Source organism: Schistocerca serialis, chromosome 1, assembly GCF_023864345.2.
Source record: "Schistocerca serialis cubense isolate TAMUIC-IGC-003099 chromosome 1, iqSchSeri2.2, whole genome shotgun sequence".
NCBI lineage: Eukaryota > Metazoa > Arthropoda > Insecta > Orthoptera > Acrididae > Schistocerca > Schistocerca serialis.
In genome coordinates, this window is record NC_064638.1 from 538,784,476 (window position 1) to 538,809,444 (window position 24,969).

Consider the following 24,969-nt stretch of genomic DNA (forward strand, 5'->3'; position numbering starts at 1 on the left):
CTTTCCTACATTTCAATTATAGACGCAGGCAGCCGACTCCAGGGAACACCAGTGCCTCTCAAGATAATATAAAACATGAAGGAAATTCTCCCAGTTTGGCTCCACTGCACTTCAATTAAAAATACTTAATTCTGTTATTAGGTCTTCTTATTCGAAATTGCATACAATACAAAACACTCGTAGCACATTATACTGCGAGCAATACATCTTAACCATCCTTCTAAATATGAGAGAGTGAAACAAAATCATGTACAAATGTTTTTTGCTAATTTATCTGCACCTTACTACTCAATCATAATTAATGTCTTTGCTGACACTTATGGTTGGTCTTTGATTCTGTCATTATCGCTTTTTCCTTTTTTTAGTAAAATTTAACTTTACCATATCCAGGGAGGGTCTTTCACCATGTACCTATACAAATCCTCTGTGGGGCAACCAAACCACATCTAGCAGGACCAAGTAATATAACAATTAATTTCAAAACTAGAAGTCTGTGTCCTTAACACTGGAGCTGCAACACATTTCAGTACGGACCATGAAACATACTCAGCCCAATATGTTATGACTGCAGCCCAAGTGTCTCATCCTTAACCCAGTGGTCCGTCCATGGCAACCTTTGTGACAACGGCCACTTTCACATCACACTCTTTTCTCAAACCATCAACCAATGGAACATATACCACTCTTGGTCACTTTGGAAAGCTAACTGACAAAGTGACATTTGAAACCAGCCCTGAGAAGGGTATTGAAGGAGTGGTACATGATATTATTGACACGACTATAAAAACTGCAGAAGCAATGATACCCTTTCCTTCAGGCTCTTCCCAATGGACAACTGTGCCATAGTGGCACAAAGAAGTAGCTGCAGCTATCATAGTGTCATAGGGCGCTTTAACAACACAAGCACCATCCTTCTATAGAAAATTTACTAGCTTTCAAGAGACTTCGAGCAAAGGCATGGTTTTTAATAAAGAAGAGAAAGCAGCTGTGTTGGAACATTATGTATCATCCATGAGAGACCACATCCCATCGCCCCAAGTATGTGCTAAACTACTCTGCATTTGTGGGCACTCACCATTCACAGTAGTCCCTCATATCTCCCATAGTGGTGGTAGTCTGCAGTAATTCGTGAATGTTTTGCAGGACACTTTGCCAAAGTGTCTACATGCAGAAACTATCATCCTACTTTCCTGACCAGTAAACATCTGGAGCAGCAAAATTCCTTATCCTTCCCTGTACATGGCTTTGAATAATACAGTGTTCCACTTAATGCATGGGAATTCATTCCACAGTGCTTAAGCAGTGTGTTAATACACACACCCCTTGACTCAGTAAAATCCACAAGCACCTTAGCAACAGCATGGAAGACATTCTCAGGTTTTTCAGTCATATTTGCTGGGAAGGGGAGTTTCCCTCCAATCAGTGATGGGTGGTGGATTCCTATTCTGAAACCAGGAAAATGGCCTCAAATTTTGACCAGTGATCAACCAGACCAATCTTTCTAAGAATGGGTTGTGTAAATTATTCAAAAGAATGGTCAGCTGATGACTGTGTTGGTGCCTGGAAGCCAGAGGATCTTTACCACAATTTCAGAGTAGCTTTTAGTCGTTTGGTCCACCATGGACCAGCTGATTATCCTGGAATATGTAGTGCACAATACTTTAGCCCATCGCCAACACCAGGTTGCTGTGTTCTGTAACTTACATAAGGTGTACAGTACCATCTGCTGTTATCACATCCTATATACTCTGCATGGGTGGCGCTTTTAGGGCTGTTTACTCATTTTTATCTAAAATTTTCTATCCCTCAGACTGTCCCAGATCTGGGTGGGTTTGACCCTCAGTAACAAATATGTACAGGAAACTGGAATCCCTCAGGTTTCGGTTCTGAACATAATCCTCTCTGCCATTTGCAATCAGTGGTATTGTGGGTGCAGTGGTGTGCAGTTGGTAACTAGAGCCTTCCCTATGAGCCTTGTATACAGTCTACTGATGGACGATGGTGTCCAGCACTGCAAGTCTAATGCCAGCAACTCTTGGTAACTATGCTGTCACAATCTGTCAAATGCATGCGTATCCATGTTACATGACTTTGTTTCACAACCAGCAGGCTGTTTATGAATCACTTAAAACCAGATAGGCCAGGTGGGATAAGACTGCAGGTTCTGTGCAAGGGCCTCAGACAGCCCTCGTCTGTGTGCATGCAGTTCCCCCAGGCACCCATATGGTGTGTATCAAGTCCTCTAATTCGGATGGCCTTCTTCTGTGGCCCTAAGAAAAAAGGCTAATCCCACCATTCTTGGACACCAATTCTGTTAGAGTCTTCATGATTACCCAAACTCAACATGCATCTACACACATAATCAAAAGTCAATGACAAGATTGTTTATGTGTTTGCACATGCAAGGGAGCACGAGAATTATTGTTGTCAAATACATACAGTGTATATGCTGCAGAGTTGGTTGCCATAGCACAGGCTGTGGGGTACATTAAAATTCACTTCACAAAGTATTTCCTTATTTGCAGTGACTCAATGAGCTGCTTACAAGGCATACAGAAATGTATTGGTTGCTAAGCTCAAAGACCTACTGTTCGCCTTCCACAGCTCCAGAACCACTGTAATACTAATCTGTACCCCAAGCCACATGGGTATTCTGGGAAACGAACTTGCTGACAAGTTAGCTAAAGAAACGACAACAGAAGGCAAACTTGGACTCAAAGTACGATATCAGATTTTAAACCTGGGATACAGAAAGGCAGGCTAGTACAACCCTTAACCAGCTGACAGCAATCAAGGGGACTGCTGGGGTGTGGCATACTTTGCTCCAAGCCTCTCTAAAAGTTGCTATCATACTTTACTGACTATGTACGAGCCACTCCAGACTTATCCATGACTTCATTTTACATCAACAGGACCCTCACCGATGCAGTTGTGGAAACCATCTCACTAGTGCGTACATTCTCTGAGTGTGCACTGCTGGCTGACCTGAGATGTGCCATTAGCCTGTCTACCACTCTACTCCAGATCCTAGCAGACATTTGGATTACAGCTAACAAAACCATATATTTCCTATGGGAAAGTAGATTTCATACTAAAATTTGATGCACCTCAACTTACAGTGTGAGGGGTGGAAGTGTGGCATGGACATCTCGGTTTGACGTGTGCCCAGTGGCCTGCAACTACGTTCTCCTCCTACTCTGTCACACATTTTTAAATTTTTGTGGTTTTTATATATGTTTTTTATTTATGTAACAATTTAAACAAACTAAATGACTATCTCTCTACAGTCTTCTTTTCCTCATTTTAGTTGTGCTGACTATAACTAGAGCCTGAATTCCCATGCAAATGTATGTAGCATGCATGTTTGCAAAGTTTGGTTCTGTTGCTTAAAATACTGTGTTGTATTTAAAAGTCCAAATCTCATGATGATTTTCTCCGTACCACTGTAGGGTAAAAATAAAATCAGCAAAGTGTCAGAAAGCAAAGACTGGAACTGGAAAGAACGTAACCATGAGGCACTGATTGAAATATATAATTGCTTACAGTTACCACTGCAAAATCTTTGGGATCCAGCTGTCTGCGAAGAACCATTTTCAGAGTAAGACTTGCCCATAGTCGGTATAGAAATTATTAGAGGCTACAAATTTAGTTACATATAAAAAGGCATTTTAATATGTAATTTTATTATTATTACAGTATTATCGGAAATGCTTGTTTCAAATCACTAGAAGATCCAGGAGTTACACAAGTCAAGATGAAGCCAATGTGTGAGACTATTTTTCAGATTATTGGTACGTTGGTGAAGAAGCATGGATATGGTTTCAGTTGCATTGTGCGCATTGGCCAGGTGAGTGGAATACTTATTAACTATTGGATCTCAGTCCCAGTCAGTCTCTCTCTCTCTCTCTCTCTCTCTCTCTCTCTCTCTCTCTCTCTCTCCCTCCCTCCCTCCCTCTCCCGCACCCCCCTTCCACTCTCAAATATATGGTGGGTGGTTACCTCCTTCCAGAATAAAAACAAAAAATTTCCTCTGTATTGTATACAGGAATACACAGAATAAAGATCATAGTTTTCCGAATGAAGATGAAGGAATTATGCCTATAAGTTTGTGAAAATTGTCTAGTTTCCTCACATTGTAGTATGTGGTCAGAATTAATGTACTGTCTCTAGGATTGGAAAAGGTGGTGATTAATTTGGAAACAGTTGTTAGCCATGTCCCCCTTTTTTTCCTCTTTTAAAATCTTGAATGATGTAAATGCTTTGAGGCAGTGCTAACTGCAATAGGCCATGGTGGGCTGGAAAAAAAAGACATTGTGTCCCATACCATCAGTTTGTCTATTACTGTTGCTGTTTGTGACTGTCATCAGCAGATTTAGATTGCAAAAATAATACTTAAATTGGAGAACTGCTGTTTATTACTGTAGTAGTTCACACACTCTTAATCTGTTGCTACTTCTTTGTGTCTCATGTAAGTGCTTTACCTGGTGTGATTTTGAAGCAGTTTCTTGTTTTAGCCGCAGGCAGCTCACAGAATAATTCCCAGTCGCTTGTAGGCATCTAAATCCTTGAAATAACTGTAAAATATGTTACTTCAAGGAAAATTTTTACATAACAACCAACTAGACATAATTCTCTAAGATTTACTGAATAAGTGCAAAACAATTTATGATTATATTGGTGTGGTATCAAAGACACCTGTTTCTTGTGCTGAAAGTGCAACACTCAATTTTTTTTGAGGAAAAGAGCACCAAGAGATGGTGAGATGTAGCCATGTAGCAAGGAGATGGCAAAATGCCTGAAATTGAATTCAAACATCAGTAAAATGAGACTTGTGTAATCAACATTCATATAGGCACTTGTTATATTTATAAACGATTGGCATAATATCCTTAATATGCAGTTCTCCATTAAATTTTATACTTAATATTATTCTTCCCATAAAGCCAGAAAGTTAGTATTGTGATATAAATGTTGCACAAAGCATGTATATTGGGCCTAGGAGCCACACTTGGAATGTTTGATGAAATATTTATGAAGAGTTGTATATTATTTCTGTGATACATACTGTTTCATTACGAACAGCTGGAATGTGTCCTGGAGACAATATTTGACTCTTAGGGGAAGAGAAAACTCGGTCTACAGGCCACAAGTGGCCCATCGGGACCATCCAACCGCTGCGTCATCCACAGTGGAGGGATGCGGATAGGAGGGATGTGTGGTCAGCACACCGCACTCCCAGCCGTTATGATGGTATTCTTGACCGAAGCCGCTACTTTTCGGTCGAGTAGCTCCTCAATTGGCATCACGAGGCTGAGTGCACCCCGAAAAATGGCAACAGCACATTGCGGCCTGGATGGTGACCCATCCAAGTGCCAGCCACACCCGACAGCGCTTAACTTCAGTGATCTCACAGTAACCGGTGTATCCACTGCGGCAAGGCCGTTGCCTAGGGGAAGAGAAATTGTAAAGAAAGGTAGATTGGAAAATTAACACAGATTCATTTTCTGACAGAAAATTTTTAACACATTGAGACGAAAATGATTGATAATTGCACAGGTCTTTTTACAGAAAGCTTAATGTAGCTTCGTATTTTGAGAAATGAAGGGAAAATCCTACCAACAATTTGAGCTTATGTTTGATGAACCTTATTGCAAAATGAAAAATACAGGCTGAGTGCACTCAGCCTCATGATGCCAGTGTAAGAGAGATAAGGAATTAGTAGTAGTGAACCCAAGGTCTAGAAAGTCAGCAACAACTGGGAGTGTAGTGTGCTCTGATCGCATGCCACTCAACACTGCATCTGATGAATGACTGAAGATGACACGGCAATCAGTTGACTGTCATGTGGTCTTAGGCGTCTGATGCTGCTTTTTCTTTTTCTTAGTCTTCTTCTTTGCCTCCTCCTCCTCCTTCTCTCTCTCTCTCTCTCTCTCTCTCTCTCTCTCTCTCTCTCACTCACACACACACACACACACACACACACTCTGTTCAAAGAAAAGAAAGAAGAAAAGTTTTCAAAAAGCAATTCATCTCTGCCACTCACCCCCTTGCAGGTTCGGGGGTTAGAATAGGCCTGCAGTATTCCTGCCTGTCATAAGAGGTGACTAAAAGGAGTCTCAAATGTTTCGGTCTATATGTGATGGTCCCCTCTCGGATTTAATCCCCATATTTCCAAATTCTTCCGAAGAGAGAGCCAATTGGGGAAGGGCGCCTTACATGGTGCATTGTGCCCATCACGCATTGAGACCTTTAGCCAGCTTTCTCATCGCCACATTGCCGTTCCACTCGTTCTCCATTTCTTGGGCGAGGATACATTTCTTGGTGCGATATCCACCATGCACTGTGCAGTGTTGTTTTTTTGCAGAGACAACAACCTTGGACTTCCTTGCACCTAATATCCAGTATGGTGGCCAGTCCGTTGTGGTGGAGCCACCATGTACCCGTTGGTTGTAGCCCCCTGACAACACAGGGATCACTGCTGATGCCTGCGCCATTAACTCCCCACGTATGCCAAGGAGTAGATGCCTATCTCTCTGTGGAATCGGCACTCCCGGCAATGGCCGTCCTGCCAGGTGGCCCTTGCTGAGGCTGAGTGGCACCTGTGGGGAGGGCTCTTGGTCGGAGTGGGTGGCACCAGGGCGAATGACCCACAATGAAGCGTGGTATGTTATCTCTTGCTGGTGGCCAGCCGCCAGTAGTCTCTAAGCGTTCTCGGGCTCAATTCAACGCTCAGAAATATGATCCCAAATCGTTCCACCCCTGGCCACACCGTGGAAGGAGCCCCAGTTCCTAGTTTGTACGAGGGCTGATGGGGAGTCTTTCATGTCAACAAAGCCTCAGTTCATCGTAGAACATTTAGAGGTCAAGTTTGGGAAGGTGGAGGGCTTTTCCAAAATGCGCCCTGGGTCAATATTGATAAAAACGGCATCCCTTGCCCAGTCATGAAGGTTACTTGCTTGTGACAAGTTTGGGGATATTTCAGTTACCATCACACGCCATAAGAGTTTAAATATGGTCCAGGGTATTATTTTACATAGGGACCTCCTTTTGCAGTCTTACGACGAGCTGCGCGCCAGTTTAGAGCGTCAAGGTGTTCGTTTCATCCGGCGCATTCATTGGGATCCGAAGGATAATCAGATTGCTACCGGTGCCTTCATCTTGGCCTTCAAGGGTGATACATTACCGGAGAAGGTCAAGGTGAAGGTCTACTGCTGCAATGTCAAGCCCTATATCCCTCCCCCATGTGGTGCTTTAAGTGCTGGAAGTTCAGCCATATGTCTTCCTGCTGTACTTCCAGCCTCACATATTGAGATTGCGGACGCCCATCACGTCCCACTACTCCATGTGCCCCGCCTCCCATCGGTGTCAACTGCGGAGAGGATCATTCACCTTGCTCGCCAGACTGCAGGATCTTACAGAAAGAGTGGAAAATCATGGAATATAAGACCCTGGATTGACTGACATATCTGAGGCTAAGAGGAAATATGAACGACTTCGTCCTGTGTGCATGACTTCTTCATATGCTGCCGCTACGACAACCGTGATAGCCCCATCAGTTCAGCGACTTCCAGTCGGCTCACCGAGCCGTACAACTCCACATGCCCCCTTGCCCAGGGGGGTCACTACCCACTCTGTTGCTCCCGCGCCACCTACCTCAGGAGCAACACCCCCCTACCCATCGGGGACGTCTGTCCCCGTTTCTAAGCCGGAGGAGCATCCAACTTCTTTGACTCCTCTTGCTCGCAAGGGGTCCCTTGGGTCCCTCCCTTCCCAGTGTTCCACAAGTGGGAAGGATGACGCCCGACAGTGGCATAAGTGCTCACAAGCAGCTGGTTGTAGGGCTTCGCGATCCTCCTCCGACCTGGAGACTGAATTGGTGAAGCCGTCCCAGCCAGTGAAACACAAGGAGCAGCGAGAAAAGCCCAAGAAGACCACCTCTAAGACGAAGGGACTTGCGGTGGCACCCACCTACTGCGTCTGAGGGTGAGGTAGAGATTCTGGTGTCCGCTGAGGACGTATATCTCGCCGGACTCTGACACAATGGATGTCATTTGCATAGGTACTCAATCAGTGGCAGCAGCTGACCCAGTGGCGTAATCTGCCTCCTTGGTCCCTTCATGCCTTTCTTGGCCGTGGACAATGTCATCCTCCAGTGGATCTGCAGTGGTTTTTTCCACCATCTTGCTGAGCCCTGACAACTTCTCAGCCATCACCCTATCCTCTGCGTTGCTCTTCAGGAAACTTGGTTTCTGTCGATGCGAACCCCCGCCCTCCATGGCTATTGGGGTTATTAAAGTAACCAGGCAGCTTATGAGAGGGTATCGGAGGGTATCTTGTGGCATCTGCATCTGAGTCCTTCACTCCCTTTACAGCAAGTCTGTCCCTCTACAAACTCCTTTAGAGGTTGTCACTGTTCGGGTGTGGACGCCTCAGGCTGTTACTATCTGCAGTCTCTATCTCCCACGGGATGGTGATGTCCCGCAGCATGTCCTGGCTGCGCTGCTAGCCCAATTGCCGCCACCTTTTGTGTTACTGTGTGACTTCAACGCCAGTAACCCTCTGTGGGGTGGATCAGTGGCAACAGGCTGAGGCAGCATAATTGAGCAAGCATTGGCACAGCTCGACCTTTCTCTTTTAAATAATGGTGCCTTCACACATTTCAGTGTGGCGCACAGCACGTACTCAGCCGTCGACCTTTCGACCTGCAGCCCTAGCCTGTTACCATCTGTCCAATGGAGTGTGCATGACGACTTGTGCGGTAGTGACCACTTTCCGATCTTTCTGTCACTACGACAGCGTCACTCTTCTGGGCGCCCCTGCAGATGGGCTATGAATAAGGCTGACTGGGACTTGTTCACCTCCATTGCCTCTTTCCAATGATACCATTGATGCGGTGGTTCACTCGGTCACCACCGGCATCGTTACTGCCGCAGAGTCTGCCATTCCCTGTTCTTCTGTCCCCCTGCGGGTCCGGGGGTACGAATAGGCCCGTGGTATTCCTGACTGTCGTAAGAGGCGACCAAAAGGAGTCTCAAACGTTTCGGCCTTCTGTGATGGTCCCCTGTCGGGTTTGACCTCCATCTCTCAAAATTTTTCCGAAGAGCGAGCCGATTGGGGAAGGGCGCCTTACTTGATGCATTGTGTCCATCTTGCGTTGAGAACTTTCGCCAGCTAATCCATCGTTGCGTTGCAGTCCTGCCCACTCTACATCTCTTGGGCTTCGATACGCTCCTGCCAAGCAATGTGCGGGGCCACTTTCTGCACTGACAGCGACTGTGGACCATATGTCACCTAACATCCAGCATGGTAGCCAGTCCGTTGTGGTGGGGCCGCCATGTACCCTGTTGGTTGTAGCCCCCTGACAACACAGGGATCGCTCTACTGATGCCTGCGCCGTTAACTCCCCACGTATGCCAAGGAGTAGATGCCTATCCTCCTGGGGTATCGGGACTCCCGGCAACGGCCATCCTGCCAGGTGGCCTTTGCTGTGGCTGGGTGGCACCTGTGGGGAGGGCCCTTGGTCGGATTAGGTGGCATCAGGGTGGATGACCCGCAATGAAGCGTGGTACATCATCTATCGCTGGTGGCCAGCAGTCTCTAAGCGTTCTCGGGCTCAATTTAATGCTCAGAAGTACGATCCGAAAACGTTCCCCTCTCTGGCCACGCCGTGGGAGGAGCGTAAGTCTCAGGATGGAGGTAACAGTTATTCGCCCCGATTCTTAGTTTGCACAAGAGCTGATGGGGAGTGTTTTCTATCCACAAAGCCTCAGTTCTTCGTCAAGCATTTAGAGGAGAAGTTTGGGGAGGTGGAGGGCTTGCCCAAAATGCGCTCTGGGTTAGTACTGATACAAACGGCATCCTCCGCCCAGTCATGCAGGTTACTTGCTTGTGACAAGTTGGGGGATGTTAACGTTACCATTACACCACATAAGAGTTTAAATATGGTCCAGGGTGTTATTTTCCATAGGGACCTACTTTTGCAGTCTGATGACGAGCTGCGCGCCAACTTAGAGCGTAGAGGTGTTCATTTCGTCCGGCGCGTTCATCGGGGTCCGAAGGACAATCAGGTTGCTACCGGTGCCTTCATCTTGGCCTTCGAGGGTGTTACATTACCGGAGAAGGTCAAGGTGATGGTCTACCGTTGTGACGTCAAGCCCTATATCCCTCCCCCGATGCAGTGCTTTAAGTGCTGGAAGTTCGGCCATATGTCTTCCCGCTGCACTTCCAGCCTCACATGTCGAAATTGCGGACGTGCATCACATCCCAGTACTCCATGTGCCCCGCCTCCCATCTGTGTCAACTGCGGAGAGCATCATTCACCTTGCTCGCCTGACTGCAAAGTCTTTCAGAAAGAGCGCAAAATCATGGAATATAAGACCCTGGACCAGCTGATCTATACTGAGGCCAAAAGGAAATATGACATACTCCATCCTGTGTGAATGACATCTTCTTACTCAGCTGCTACAACAACTGTGCTAGCCCCATCAGTTTCGAGACTTCCAGCCAGCTCGATGAGCGGTACGACTCCTCCTGCCCCCTTGCTCGTGGGGGGGGGGCTCTACCCAACCGGTTGCTCCTGCACCACCTACCTCAGGAGCAACATCCTCCCACCCATCGGGGACGTCCGTCCCCGCTTCTCAGCCGGAGAAGCGTCTAACTTCTTCGGCTTCTCTCGCCCGTAAGGGTTTCCTTGGGTTCCTCCCTTCCCAGGCTTCCACCAGCGGGAAGGATGACAGCCGACAGTGGCATAAGTCCCCACCAGCGGCCGGGCGGCTTCACGATCCTCCTCCATCCCGGAGACTGAATCGGTGAAGCCTTCCCAGCCGGTGACACCCAAGGTTTAGCGAGAGAAGTCAAAGAGAAAGACCTCTAAGGCCAAAGAACTTGCAGTGGCACCGACCCCACCGCACCCTTCGAGCTCTGCGTCTGAGGATGAGGTTGAGATTCTGGCGTCCGCTGAGGACCTTGATCTCGCTGGTCCCTCAGACGCCATGGATGTCACTCGCACAGGTACTGAATCGGTGGCAGTGGGTGAACAAGCAGCGTAAATTGCCTTCCCAGTCCCTTCACGCCTTTCTCAGCCATGGATAATATCATCCTCCAGTGGAACTGCAGCGGTTTTTTCCTCCATCTAGCTGAGCTCCGACAACTTATCAGCCTTCACCCTTTCTTCTGCATTGCTCTTGAGGAAACTTGGTTTCCACCAACGCCGACCACCGCCCTCCGTGGCTTTCGGGGTTATTATAAGAACCGGGCAGCTTATGAAAGGGAGTCTGGTGGCGTCTGCCTCTATGTCCTTCACACTCTGCACAGCGAGTGTGTCCCTCTCCAAACACCTTTAGAGGCTGTCGCTGTTCGGGTGTGGACGCCACAGGCTGTTACCGTCTGCAGTTTTACCTTCCACCGGATGGTGATGTCTCGCAGCATGTCCTGGCTGCGCTGATAGCCCAATTGCCGCCACCTTTCTTGCTACTGGGCGACTTCAACGCCCATAACCCTCTGTGGGGTGGGTCAGTGGCAACAGGTCGAGGCGCCACCGTTAAGCATTTATTGTCGCAGCTCGATCTCTCGATTTTAAATGATGGTGCCTTCACACACTTCAGTGTGGCGCATGGCACATACTCCGCCATTGACCTTTCGATCTGTAGCCCTAGCCTCTTACCGTCTGTACACTGGAGTGCCCATGACGACCTGTGTGGTAGTGACCGCTTTCCGAACTTTCTGTTACTACCACAGCGTCACTCTTCTGGGCGCCCTAGCAGATGGGCTATGAATAAGGCTGACTGGGACTTGTTCTCCTCCACTGCCGCTATTGAGCCTCTCTCTAATGATGACATTGATGCGGTGGTTCAATCGGTCACCACAGGCATCGTTACTGCCGCCGAATCTGCCATTCTCCGTTCCTCTGGGTCCCCTCGGCGGCGGACTGTGCCTTGGTGGTCGCCTGAGATCGCTGCAGCAATTAAAGATCGCTGGTGGGCGCTACAGCGTCACAAGCGCCATCCCTGCATTGAACACCTCATCACCTTCAAACGGCTGCATGCGCGGGCCCGCCGCCTTATCCGCCAAAGCAAGCAGGAGTGCTGGGAGCGGTATGTGTCCACCATTGGCCTCCATGTCTCTCCATCGCAGGTCTGGGCCAAGATCCGACGCCTCTATGGCTATCGGACCCCTGTCAGTGTCCCTGCACTCTCGCTGAATGGAGCAGTTTGTACAGACTCCGACGAAATTGCCAACAGCTTGGCAGAGCATTTTGCTCTTAGTTCCGCTTCTTCCAATTACCCTCTGGCCTTCCGCTCCATTAAAGAGCGGATGGAATGTCGGAGCCTTTCGTTTCGCACCCACCACCCAGAATCTTACAATGCTCCATTCAGTGAGTGGGAATTTCGCAGTGCCCTAGCTGCTTGCCCTGATACCGCTCCTGGGCCAGATGGCATCCACTGTCAGATGCTGAAACACCTTTCAGTGGCCTGCCAGCGACGCCTCCTCGACCTTTACAACCGTCTTTGGGTCGAGGGGGAGTTTCCGTCGCAATGGCGGGAAAGCATTGTCATCCCCGTTTTGAAACCTGGAAAGAACCCTCTGGAGGTGGACAGCTACCATCCCATTAGCCTCACCACCATTCTTTGCAAGTTGCTTGAACGGATGGTGAGCTGGCGCTTGAATTGGGTATTGGAGTCTCGGGGCCTTCTGGCTCCCGTCTCAGGGTGGGTTCCGTAAAGGCCGCTGCGCCACCGACAATCTGGTGAGCCTGGAGTCGGCCATCCGTACTGCCTTTGCCTGCCGTCAGCACCTGGTCGCTATCTTTTTCGACATGCAGAAGGTGTACGATACAACATGGCGTCATCACATCTTTTCTACGCTTCATGGATGGGGTCTTCGGGGTTCTCTGCCGATTTTTATCCGCAATTTTCTGTCGTATCATACCTTCCGCGTGCAAGTCGCGGCCTCATATAGTTCCTCCCACATCCAGGAGAACGGTGTGCCACAGGGTTCTGTTTTAAGTGTCTGCCTGTTTTTAATAGCCATTAACGGGCTAGCTGCGGCGGTGGGAAATTTGCTGCCCGGCTGACTTGGCTGCCTCACATTCAGCAGCTTAAACAGTCATGTTGGCGGCATCTGAATGCTCTGAGATGCTTGAGCCACACCCGCGGGGGTGCCGACCGATCTACCCTGTTACGGCTCTACCAGGCGTTAATCCAATCTCGTCTGGATTATGGGAGCCTGGCTTCTGGCTCCGCTTCCCCATCTGCGTTGCGGGTGCTGGACCCAATACTACACAGTGGGATACGACTTGCCACTGGTGCCTTCCGTACCAGCCCTGTGGACAGCATACTTGCGGAGGCAGGTGTCACTCCATTGCGGTTCAGGCGCCAACATTTATTGGCCGCTTATGCTGCCCATGTTTTTAGCTTGCCCGGGCATCCAAACTATCGTCTCCTGTTCCCACAATCGGTCGTCCATCTGCTTTCGTCGGCCCCGGTTAGGTTGTACGATCGCGGTCGGCGTCGGAGAGCTTCTCTCCGGGCTTGGGGCTTTACCTCTTCCACCTCCTTCCGGGCACCTCTGCATACACCCCCATGGTGTGTGCCTCACCCTCGCCTTCAGCTGGAATTGGCACAGGGCCCGAAGGACTCAGTCCCTCCGGAGGCCTTCCGCCGCCGCTTTCTTTCCCTCCTTGCAGTGTCTCAGGGCTCTGGCATTGGGTACACTGATGGCTCGATGGTTGCTGGTCGTGTCTGTTATGTGTTTACTCTAGGGGACCATTCCGAACAATGTTCATTGCCGGCTGGCTGCAGCGTTTACGCTGCTGAGCTGGTCGCTATCTTTCGTACCCTAGAGTATATCCGCTCCTGCTCAGGTGAGTCCTTCATGATCTGTAGCGATTCCCTGAGCGGTTTACGAGCTCTCGACCAGTGTTTCCCTCGTTCTCGTCTGGCGATGTCTATCCAGGAGTCCATGTATACTCTTGACCGTTGCGGCCGCTCTGTGGTCTTTGTTTGGACCCCAGGCCATGTTGGGATACCCGGCAATGCGAATGTTGACCGCCTGGCGAAAGAGGCCACCAGTCAACCACCTCTGGAGATTGGCCTCCCGGCGACTGATTTGCGGGCACTATTACGCTGCAAAATTTTCGATTTGTGGGATGCTGAATGGCGCAACCTGCCCGTACCAAACAAACTCCGTCGTATCAAGGCGACGACGACTGTGTGGCGGTCGTCCATTCGGGTCTCCCGCCAGGAGTCTGTTGTCCTCTGCCGGCTGCGCATTGGGCACACTCAGCTGACACATGGCCACTTATTGCGCCGTGAGGACCCACTTCTGTGTCGCTTCGGCTCCGTTTTATCTGTGGTTCACATTTTATTGGAGTGTCCGCTTTTAGCTGTGCTCAGGCAGACGTTCGCACTGCCTGACACGCTCCCTACCCTTTTATCTGATGACCCTGCTATGGCTGGCTTAGTTTTACGTTTTATTCGGGCAGGGGGTTTTTATCATTTAATCTGAGTGTTTGTGTTTTATTTTATTGTTTTGTGTTGATTCTGGCCTTTGGCCTATGGTTTTAAACTCAGTTTTTAATGTGTTCTCGGTGGTTGGCTTTTCCTTTTTTTGTTCCTATGGTCGGCCGACCACCGTCACACTCTGTGTGATTTTAGTTCGTTTTGCCTGGTCTTTATCTACGTTTCTCTTGTTCTGTGTCGTCTGTGCTCTATTATGTTAATCGTTTTTATTCTCTGTGGGTGTTTTTAGGATTTGGAAAAAGGGACCGATGACCGTAGCAGTCTGGTCCCTTTAATCCCAACCAACCTTCCCTGTTCTTCTGGGTCCCCTCAGTGGAGGACTGTGCCTTGGTGGTCGCCTGAGATCGCTGAGGCGATTAAAGATCGCAAGCGGGCACTCCAGCATCACAAGCGGCATCCCTCATTGGAACACCTAATCGCCTTTAAATGGCTCTGTGCCCGAGCCCACCACCTCATTTGCCAACACAAGCAAGAAGGCTGGTAAAGGTATGTCTCCACCTCTCCATCGCAGGTTTTGGCCAATATTAGGCGACTCTATGGCTATCAAACCCCCATCAGCGTACCTGCGCTTCCACTGAATGGAGCAGTCTGTACTGACTCCGTCACAATTGCAACCCGCTTGGCAGAGTATTTTGCTCAGAGTTCCGCTTCTGCGAATTACCCACTGGCCTTCCGCTCCCTGAAACAGCGGTTGGAACGTCGGAGCCTTTTATTTCACATGTAATGCTCCATTCAGTGAGTGGGAATTTCAAAGTGCCCTAGCCGCTTGCCCTGATACAGGTCCCGGGCCAGATCGTGTTCGCTGTCAGATGCTCAAATGCCTCTCGGTGGACTGCCAGCGATGCCTCCTAGACCTTTCTAACAGTATCTGGGTTGAGGGTGAGCTCCTGTCGCAATGGCGGGAAAGCGTCGTAATCCCCATGTTGAAACCTGGCAAGAACCCACTGGAGGTGGACAGCTACCACCCCATTAGCCTCACCAATGTTCCTTGCAAGTTGTTCCAATGCATGGTGAGCCGGAGGTTGAGTTGGCTACTTGAGCCGCGGGGCCTTCTGGCTCCATCTCAGGGTGGGTTCTGTAAGGGCTGCTCTGCCACCGATAATCTGGTGTGCCTGTAGTCGGCCATCCGTATGGCCTTTGCCTGCGGTCAGCATCTGGTCACCGTCTTTTTTGTCATGCAGAAGGCGTTCGATACAACATGGTGACATCACATCCTCTCTACGCTTCATGGTTGTGGTCTTTGGGGTCCGCTCCCGATTTTCATACAAAATTTTGTCACTTCGTTCCTTCCGTGTGCAAGTTGCGACCTCCCATAGTTCCTCCCGAGTTCCGGAGGATGGGGTACTGCAAGGATCTGACTTAAGTGTCTGCCTCTTTTTGATTGCAATTAATGGACTCACTGTGGCAGTGGGAATGTCTGTCTCATCTTCCTTTGTATGCTGCCAACTTCTGCCGGTACGATAGCTCCACTGGCATTGCAGCTGCTGAACAGCAGATGCATGGCACTATCCAGAAGGCGCAGTCTTGGGCTGTTGTGCGTGGCTTCCAGTATTCGGCTGCCAAGACCTGCGTTATGCATTTCTGCCGGCGACGCACTGTTCACCCTGAGCCATGGCTTTATCTTGACTGCGAACCTCTTGCTGTGGTGGAGATGCATCGGTTTTTGGGATTGGTTTTTGATACCTGGTTGACTTGGCTGCCTCATATTCGGCAGCTTAAACAAACGTGCTGGCGGCATCTTAATGCTCTTCATTGCTGGGGTGCTGATTGGTCTACCCTTCTACGGCTGTACCAGGCGTTAATTCAGTCCTGTCTAGATTATGGGAGCCTGGCTTATGGTTCGACATCCCCTTCCGCATTGTGGTTGCTGGACCCCATCCTTCACAGCAGGATCCGACTCGCCACTGGAGCTTTCCATAAAAGGCCTGTCAACAGCGTACTTGTGGAGGCAGGTGTCCGTCCATTGTGGTTCTGGTGCCAGCAATCACTGGCCGTTTATGCTACACATGTTTGAAGCTCGCCCGAGCATACCAATTATCGTCTCCTGTTCCCTCATTCGGTCGTCCATCTTCCTGAACGGCAGCTTCGGTCAGGGTGTACAATTGTGGTTCGCGTCAGAGCTCTTCTATCTGGGCTTGAGGTTTTCAGTCTTCCACCTCTTTTCCGGGCCCCTCTGCTTATACCCCTGTGGTGTGTGCCCCACCCGTGCCTTTGGCTCGATTTTGCACAGGGCCCGAAGGACTCAGTCCCTCCTGAGGCCCTCCGCAGCTGCTTTCTTTCAATCCTTGCCGCATTTCAAGGCTGATGGTTCGATGGGTGCTAGTTGTGTCAGTTATGCTCTTATTCTAGGTGATCATTGTGAACAACACTCATTGCCGGCTGGCTGCAGTGTTTCTATTGCCGAGCTGGTTGCCATCTCTCGCACCCTAGAGTATATCCGCTCCTGCTCAGGTGAGTCCTTCATGATCTGTAGCGATTCCCTGAGCGGTTTACGAGCTCTCGACCAGTGTTTCCCTCGTTCTCGTCTGGCGATGGCTATCCAGGAGTCCATGTATACTCTTGACCGTTGCGGCCGCTCTGTGGTCTTTGTTTGGACCCCAGGCCATGTTGGGATACCCGGCAATGCGAATGTTGACCGCCTGGCGAAAGAGGCCACCAGTCAACCACCTCTGGAGATTGGCCTCCCGGCGACTGATTTGCGGGCACTATTACGCTGCAAAATTTTCGATTTGTGGGATGCTGAATGGCGCAACCTGCCCGTACCAAACAAACTCCGTCGTATCAAGGCGACGACGACTGTGTGGCGGTCGTCCATTCGGGTCTCCCGCCAGGAGTCTGTTGTCCTCTGCCGGCTGCGCATTGGGCACACTCAGCTGACACATGGCCACTTATTGCGCCGTGAGGACCCACTTCTGTGTCGCTTCGGCTCCGTTTTATCTGTGGTTCACATTTTATTGGAGTGTCCGCTTTTAGCTGTGCTCAGGCAGACGTTCGCACTGCCTGACACGCTCCCTACCCTTTTATCTGATGACCCTGCTATGGCTGGCTTAGTTTTACGTTTTATTCGGGCAGGGGGTTTTTATCATTTAATCTGAGTGTTTGTGTTTTATTTTATTGTTTTGTGTTGATTCTGGCCTTTGGCCTATGGTTTTAAACTCAGTTTTTAATGTGTTCTCGGTGGTTGGCTTTTCCTTTTTTTGTTCCTATGGTCGGCCGACCACCGTCACACTCTGTGTGATTTTAGTTCGTTTTGCCTGGTCTTTATCTACGTTTCTCTTGTTCTGTGTCGTCTGTGCTCTATTATGTTAATCGTTTTTATTCTCTGTGGGTGTTTTTAGGATTTGGAAAAAGGGACCGATGACCGTAGCAGTCTGGTCCCTTTAATCCCAACCAACCTTCCCTGTTCTTCTGGGTCCCCTCAGTGGAGGACTGTGCCTTGGTGGTCGCCTGAGATCGCTGAGGCGATTAAAGATCGCAAGCGGGCACTCCAGCATCACAAGCGGCATCCCTCATTGGAACACCTAATCGCCTTTAAATGGCTCTGTGCCCGAGCCCACCACCTCATTTGCCAACACAAGCAAGAAGGCTGGTAAAGGTATGTCTCCACCTCTCCATCGCAGGTTTTGGCCAATATTAGGCGACTCTATGGCTATCAAACCCCCATCAGCGTACCTGCGCTTCCACTGAATGGAGCAGTCTGTACTGACTCCGTCACAATTGCAACCCGCTTGGCAGAGTATTTTGCTCAGAGTTCCGCTTCTGCGAATTACCCACTGGCCTTCCGCTCCCTGAAACAGCGGTTGGAACGTCGGAGCCTTTTATTTCACATGTAATGCTCCATTCAGTGAGTGGGAATTTCAAAGTGCCCTAGCCGCTTGCCCTGATACAGGTCCCGGGCCAGATCGTGTTCGCTGTCAGATGCTCAAATGCCTCTCGGTGGACTGCCAGCGATGCCTCCTAGACCTTTCTAACAGTATCTGGGTTGAGGGTGAGCTCCTGTCGCAATGGCGGGAAAGCGTCGTAATCCCCATGTTGAAACCTGGCAAGAACCCACTGGAGGTGGACAGCTACCACCCCATTAGCCTCACCAATGTTCCTTGCAAGTTGTTCCAATGCATGGTGAGCCGGAGGTTGAGTTGGCTACTTGAGCCGCGGGGCCTTCTGGCTCCATCTCAGGGTGGGTTCTGTAAGGGCTGCTCTGCCACCGATAATCTGGTGTGCCTGTAGTCGGCCATCCGTATGGCCTTTGCCTGCGGTCAGCATCTGGTCACCGTCTTTTTTGTCATGCAGAAGGCGTTCGATACAACATGGTGACATCACATCCTCTCTACGCTTCATGGTTGTGGTCTTTGGGGTCCGCTCCCGATTTTCATACAAAATTTTGTCACTTCGTTCCTTCCGTGTGCAAGTTGCGACCTCCCATAGTTCCTCCCGAGTTCCGGAGGATGGGGTACTGCAAGGATCTGACTTAAGTGTCTGCCTCTTTTTGATTGCAATTAATGGACTCACTGTGGCAGTGGGAATGTCTGTCTCATCTTCCTTTGTATGCTGCCAACTTCTGCCGGTACGATAGCTCCACTGGCATTGCAGCTGCTGAACAGCAGATGCATGGCACTATCCAGAAGGCGCAGTCTTGGGCTGTTGTGCGTGGCTTCCAGTATTCGGCTGCCAAGACCTGCGTTATGCATTTCTGCCGGCGACGCACTGTTCACCCTGAGCCATGGCTTTATCTTGACTGCGAACCTCTTGCTGTGGTGGAGATGCATCGGTTTTTGGGATTGGTTTTTGATACCTGGTTGACTTGGCTGCCTCATATTCGGCAGCTTAAACAAACGTGCTGGCGGCATCTTAATGCTCTTCATTGCTGGGGTGCTGATTGGTCTACCCTTCTACGGCTGTACCAGGCGTTAATTCAGTCCTGTCTAGATTATGGGAGCCTGGCTTATGGTTCGACATCCCCTTCCGCATTGTGGTTGCTGGACCCCATCCTTCACAGCAGGATCCGACTCGCCACTGGAGCTTTCCATAAAAGGCCTGTCAACAGCGTACTTGTGGAGGCAGGTGTCCGTCCATTGTGGTTCTGGTGCCAGCAATCACTGGCCGTTTATGCTACACATGTTTGAAGCTCGCCCGAGCATACCAATTATCGTCTCCTGTTCCCTCATTCGGTCGTCCATCTTCCTGAACGGCAGCTTCGGTCAGGGTGTACAATTGTGGTTCGCGTCAGAGCTCTTCTATCTGGGCTTGAGGTTTTCAGTCTTCCACCTCTTTTCCGGGCCCCTCTGCTTATACCCCTGTGGTGTGTGCCCCACCCGTGCCTTTGGCTCGATTTTGCACAGGGCCCGAAGGACTCAGTCCCTCCTGAGGCCCTCCGCAGCTGCTTTCTTTCAATCCTTGCCGCATTTCAAGGCTGATGGTTCGATGGGTGCTAGTTGTGTCAGTTATGCTCTTATTCTAGGTGATCATTGTGAACAACACTCATTGCCGGCTGGCTGCAGTGTTTCTATTGCCGAGCTGGTTGCCATCTCTCGCACCCTAGAGTATATCCGCTCCTGCTCAGGTGAGTCCTTCATGATCTGTAGCGATTCCCTGAGCGGTTTACGAGCTCTCGACCAGTGTTTCCCTCGTTCTCGTCTGGCGATGGCTATCCAGGAGTCCATGTATACTCTTGACCGTTGCGGCCGCTCTGTGGTCTTTGTTTGGACCCCAGGCCATGTTGGGATACCCGGCAATGCGAATGTTGACCGCCTGGCGAAAGAGGCCACCAGTCAACCACCTCTGGAGATTGGCCTCCCGGCGACTGATTTGCGGGCACTATTACGCTGCAAAATTTTCGATTTGTGGGATGCTGAATGGCGCAACCTGCCCGTACCAAACAAACTCCGTCGTATCAAGGCGACGACGACTGTGTGGCGGTCGTCCATTCGGGTCTCCCGCCAGGAGTCTGTTGTCCTCTGCCGGCTGCGCATTGGGCACACTCAGCTGACACATGGCCACTTATTGCGCCGTGAGGACCCACTTCTGTGTCGCTTCGGCTCCGTTTTATCTGTGGTTCACATTTTATTGGAGTGTCCGCTTTTAGCTGTGCTCAGGCAGACGTTCGCACTGCCTGACACGCTCCCTACCCTTTTATCTGATGACCCTGCTATGGCTGGCTTAGTTTTACGTTTTATTCGGGCAGGGGGTTTTTATCATTTAATCTGAGTGTTTGTGTTTTATTTTATTGTTTTGTGTTGATTCTGGCCTTTGGCCTATGGTTTTAAACTCAGTTTTTAATGTGTTCTCGGTGGTTGGCTTTTCCTTTTTTTGTTCCTATGGTCGGCCGACCACCGTCACACTCTGTGTGATTTTAGTTCGTTTTGCCTGGTCTTTATCTACGTTTCTCTTGTTCTGTGTCGTCTGTGCTCTATTATGTTAATCGTTTTTATTCTCTGTGGGTGTTTTTAGGATTTGGAAAAAGGGACCGATGACCGTAGCAGTCTGGTCCCTTTAATCCCAACCAACCTTCCCTGTTCTTCTGGGTCCCCTCAGTGGAGGACTGTGCCTTGGTGGTCGCCTGAGATCGCTGAGGCGATTAAAGATCGCAAGCGGGCACTCCAGCATCACAAGCGGCATCCCTCATTGGAACACCTAATCGCCTTTAAATGGCTCTGTGCCCGAGCCCACCACCTCATTTGCCAACACAAGCAAGAAGGCTGGTAAAGGTATGTCTCCACCTCTCCATCGCAGGTTTTGGCCAATATTAGGCGACTCTATGGCTATCAAACCCCCATCAGCGTACCTGCGCTTCCACTGAATGGAGCAGTCTGTACTGACTCCGTCACAATTGCAACCCGCTTGGCAGAGTATTTTGCTCAGAGTTCCGCTTCTGCGAATTACCCACTGGCCTTCCGCTCCCTGAAACAGCGGTTGGAACGTCGGAGCCTTTTATTTCACATGTAATGCTCCATTCAGTGAGTGGGAATTTCAAAGTGCCCTAGCCGCTTGCCCTGATACAGGTCCCGGGCCAGATCGTGTTCGCTGTCAGATGCTCAAATGCCTCTCGGTGGACTGCCAGCGATGCCTCCTAGACCTTTCTAACAGTATCTGGGTTGAGGGTGAGCTCCTGTCGCAATGGCGGGAAAGCGTCGTAATCCCCATGTTGAAACCTGGCAAGAACCCACTGGAGGTGGACAGCTACCACCCCATTAGCCTCACCAATGTTCCTTGCAAGTTGTTCCAATGCATGGTGAGCCGGAGGTTGAGTTGGCTACTTGAGCCGCGGGGCCTTCTGGCTCCATCTCAGGGTGGGTTCTGTAAGGGCTGCTCTGCCACCGATAATCTGGTGTGCCTGTAGTCGGCCATCCGTATGGCCTTTGCCTGCGGTCAGCATCTGGTCACCGTCTTTTTTGTCATGCAGAAGGCGTTCGATACAACATGGTGACATCACATCCTCTCTACGCTTCATGGTTGTGGTCTTTGGGGTCCGCTCCCGATTTTCATACAAAATTTTGTCACTTCGTTCCTTCCGTGTGCAAGTTGCGACCTCCCATAGTTCCTCCCGAGTTCCGGAGGATGGGGTACTGCAAGGATCTGACTTAAGTGTCTGCCTCTTTTTGATTGCAATTAATGGACTCACTGTGGCAGTGGGAATGTCTGTCTCATCTTCCTTTGTATGCTGCCAACTTCTGCCGGTACGATAGCTCCACTGGCATTGCAGCTGCTGAACAGCAGATGCATGGCACTATCCAGAAGGCGCAGTCTTGGGCTGTTGTGCGTGGCTTCCAGTATTCGGCTGCCAAGACCTGCGTTATGCATTTCTGCCGGCGACGCACTGTTCACCCTGAGCCATGGCTTTATCTTGACTGCGAACCTCTTGCTGTGGTGGAGATGCATCGGTTTTTGGGATTGGTTTTTGATACCTGGTTGACTTGGCTGCCTCATATTCGGCAGCTTAAACAAACGTGCTGGCGGCATCTTAATGCTCTTCATTGCTGGGGTGCTGATTGGTCTACCCTTCTACGGCTGTACCAGGCGTTAATTCAGTCCTGTCTAGATTATGGGAGCCTGGCTTATGGTTCGACATCCCCTTCCGCATTGTGGTTGCTGGACCCCATCCTTCACAGCAGGATCCGACTCGCCACTGGAGCTTTCCATAAAAGGCCTGTCAACAGCGTACTTGTGGAGGCAGGTGTCCGTCCATTGTGGTTCTGGTGCCAGCAATCACTGGCCGTTTATGCTACACATGTTTGAAGCTCGCCCGAGCATACCAATTATCGTCTCCTGTTCCCTCATTCGGTCGTCCATCTTCCTGAACGGCAGCTTCGGTCAGGGTGTACAATTGTGGTTCGCGTCAGAGCTCTTCTATCTGGGCTTGAGGTTTTCAGTCTTCCACCTCTTTTCCGGGCCCCTCTGCTTATACCCCTGTGGTGTGTGCCCCACCCGTGCCTTTGGCTCGATTTTGCACAGGGCCCGAAGGACTCAGTCCCTCCTGAGGCCCTCCGCAGCTGCTTTCTTTCAATCCTTGCCGCATTTCAAGGCTGATGGTTCGATGGGTGCTAGTTGTGTCAGTTATGCTCTTATTCTAGGTGATCATTGTGAACAACACTCATTGCCGGCTGGCTGCAGTGTTTCTATTGCCGAGCTGGTTGCCATCTCTCGCACCCTAGAGTATATCCGCTCCTGCTCAGGTGAGTCCTTCATGATCTGTAGCGATTCCCTGAGCGGTTTACGAGCTCTCGACCAGTGTTTCCCTCGTTCTCGTCTGGCGATGGCTATCCAGGAGTCCATGTATACTCTTGACCGTTGCGGCCGCTCTGTGGTCTTTGTTTGGACCCCAGGCCATGTTGGGATACCCGGCAATGCGAATGTTGACCGCCTGGCGAAAGAGGCCACCAGTCAACCACCTCTGGAGATTGGCCTCCCGGCGACTGATTTGCGGGCACTATTACGCTGCAAAATTTTCGATTTGTGGGATGCTGAATGGCGCAACCTGCCCGTACCAAACAAACTCCGTCGTATCAAGGCGACGACGACTGTGTGGCGGTCGTCCATTCGGGTCTCCCGCCAGGAGTCTGTTGTCCTCTGCCGGCTGCGCATTGGGCACACTCAGCTGACACATGGCCACTTATTGCGCCGTGAGGACCCACTTCTGTGTCGCTTCGGCTCCGTTTTATCTGTGGTTCACATTTTATTGGAGTGTCCGCTTTTAGCTGTGCTCAGGCAGACGTTCGCACTGCCTGACACGCTCCCTACCCTTTTATCTGATGACCCTGCTATGGCTGGCTTAGTTTTACGTTTTATTCGGGCAGGGGGTTTTTATCATTTAATCTGAGTGTTTGTGTTTTATTTTATTGTTTTGTGTTGATTCTGGCCTTTGGCCTATGGTTTTAAACTCAGTTTTTAATGTGTTCTCGGTGGTTGGCTTTTCCTTTTTTTGTTCCTATGGTCGGCCGACCACCGTCACACTCTGTGTGATTTTAGTTCGTTTTGCCTGGTCTTTATCTACGTTTCTCTTGTTCTGTGTCGTCTGTGCTCTATTATGTTAATCGTTTTTATTCTCTGTGGGTGTTTTTAGGATTTGGAAAAAGGGACCGATGACCGTAGCAGTCTGGTCCCTTTAATCCCAACCAACCTTCCCTGTTCTTCTGGGTCCCCTCAGTGGAGGACTGTGCCTTGGTGGTCGCCTGAGATCGCTGAGGCGATTAAAGATCGCAAGCGGGCACTCCAGCATCACAAGCGGCATCCCTCATTGGAACACCTAATCGCCTTTAAATGGCTCTGTGCCCGAGCCCACCACCTCATTTGCCAACACAAGCAAGAAGGCTGGTAAAGGTATGTCTCCACCTCTCCATCGCAGGTTTTGGCCAATATTAGGCGACTCTATGGCTATCAAACCCCCATCAGCGTACCTGCGCTTCCACTGAATGGAGCAGTCTGTACTGACTCCGTCACAATTGCAACCCGCTTGGCAGAGTATTTTGCTCAGAGTTCCGCTTCTGCGAATTACCCACTGGCCTTCCGCTCCCTGAAACAGCGGTTGGAACGTCGGAGCCTTTTATTTCACATGTAATGCTCCATTCAGTGAGTGGGAATTTCAAAGTGCCCTAGCCGCTTGCCCTGATACAGGTCCCGGGCCAGATCGTGTTCGCTGTCAGATGCTCAAATGCCTCTCGGTGGACTGCCAGCGATGCCTCCTAGACCTTTCTAACAGTATCTGGGTTGAGGGTGAGCTCCTGTCGCAATGGCGGGAAAGCGTCGTAATCCCCATGTTGAAACCTGGCAAGAACCCACTGGAGGTGGACAGCTACCACCCCATTAGCCTCACCAATGTTCCTTGCAAGTTGTTCCAATGCATGGTGAGCCGGAGGTTGAGTTGGCTACTTGAGCCGCGGGGCCTTCTGGCTCCATCTCAGGGTGGGTTCTGTAAGGGCTGCTCTGCCACCGATAATCTGGTGTGCCTGTAGTCGGC

The 24,969-nt window shown here is 50.1% G+C and overlaps 1 protein-coding gene across 5 annotated transcripts in view; it reads left to right on the plus strand.

Annotated features, from left to right (window-relative positions):
* The window catches only part of LOC126474991 (condensin complex subunit 1), a 213,738-nt gene that overhangs the window by 13,775 nt on the left and 174,994 nt on the right, over positions 1-24,969 (plus strand). The window contains exons 4-5 of one of the 5 annotated variants that reach the window (XM_050102534.1): positions 3,450-3,598; positions 3,697-3,847. In XM_050102534.1, the coding sequence (XP_049958491.1) occupies positions 3,450-3,598; positions 3,697-3,847 (300 nt within the window). Of the gene's footprint in view, positions 1-3,449; positions 3,599-3,696; positions 3,848-14,780; positions 15,006-17,892; positions 18,115-21,031; positions 21,224-24,121; positions 24,333-24,969 lie in introns of those variants that run through there. The other 4 variants (XM_050102540.1, XM_050102548.1, XM_050102560.1 and 1 more) reach the window with 4 other exon arrangements.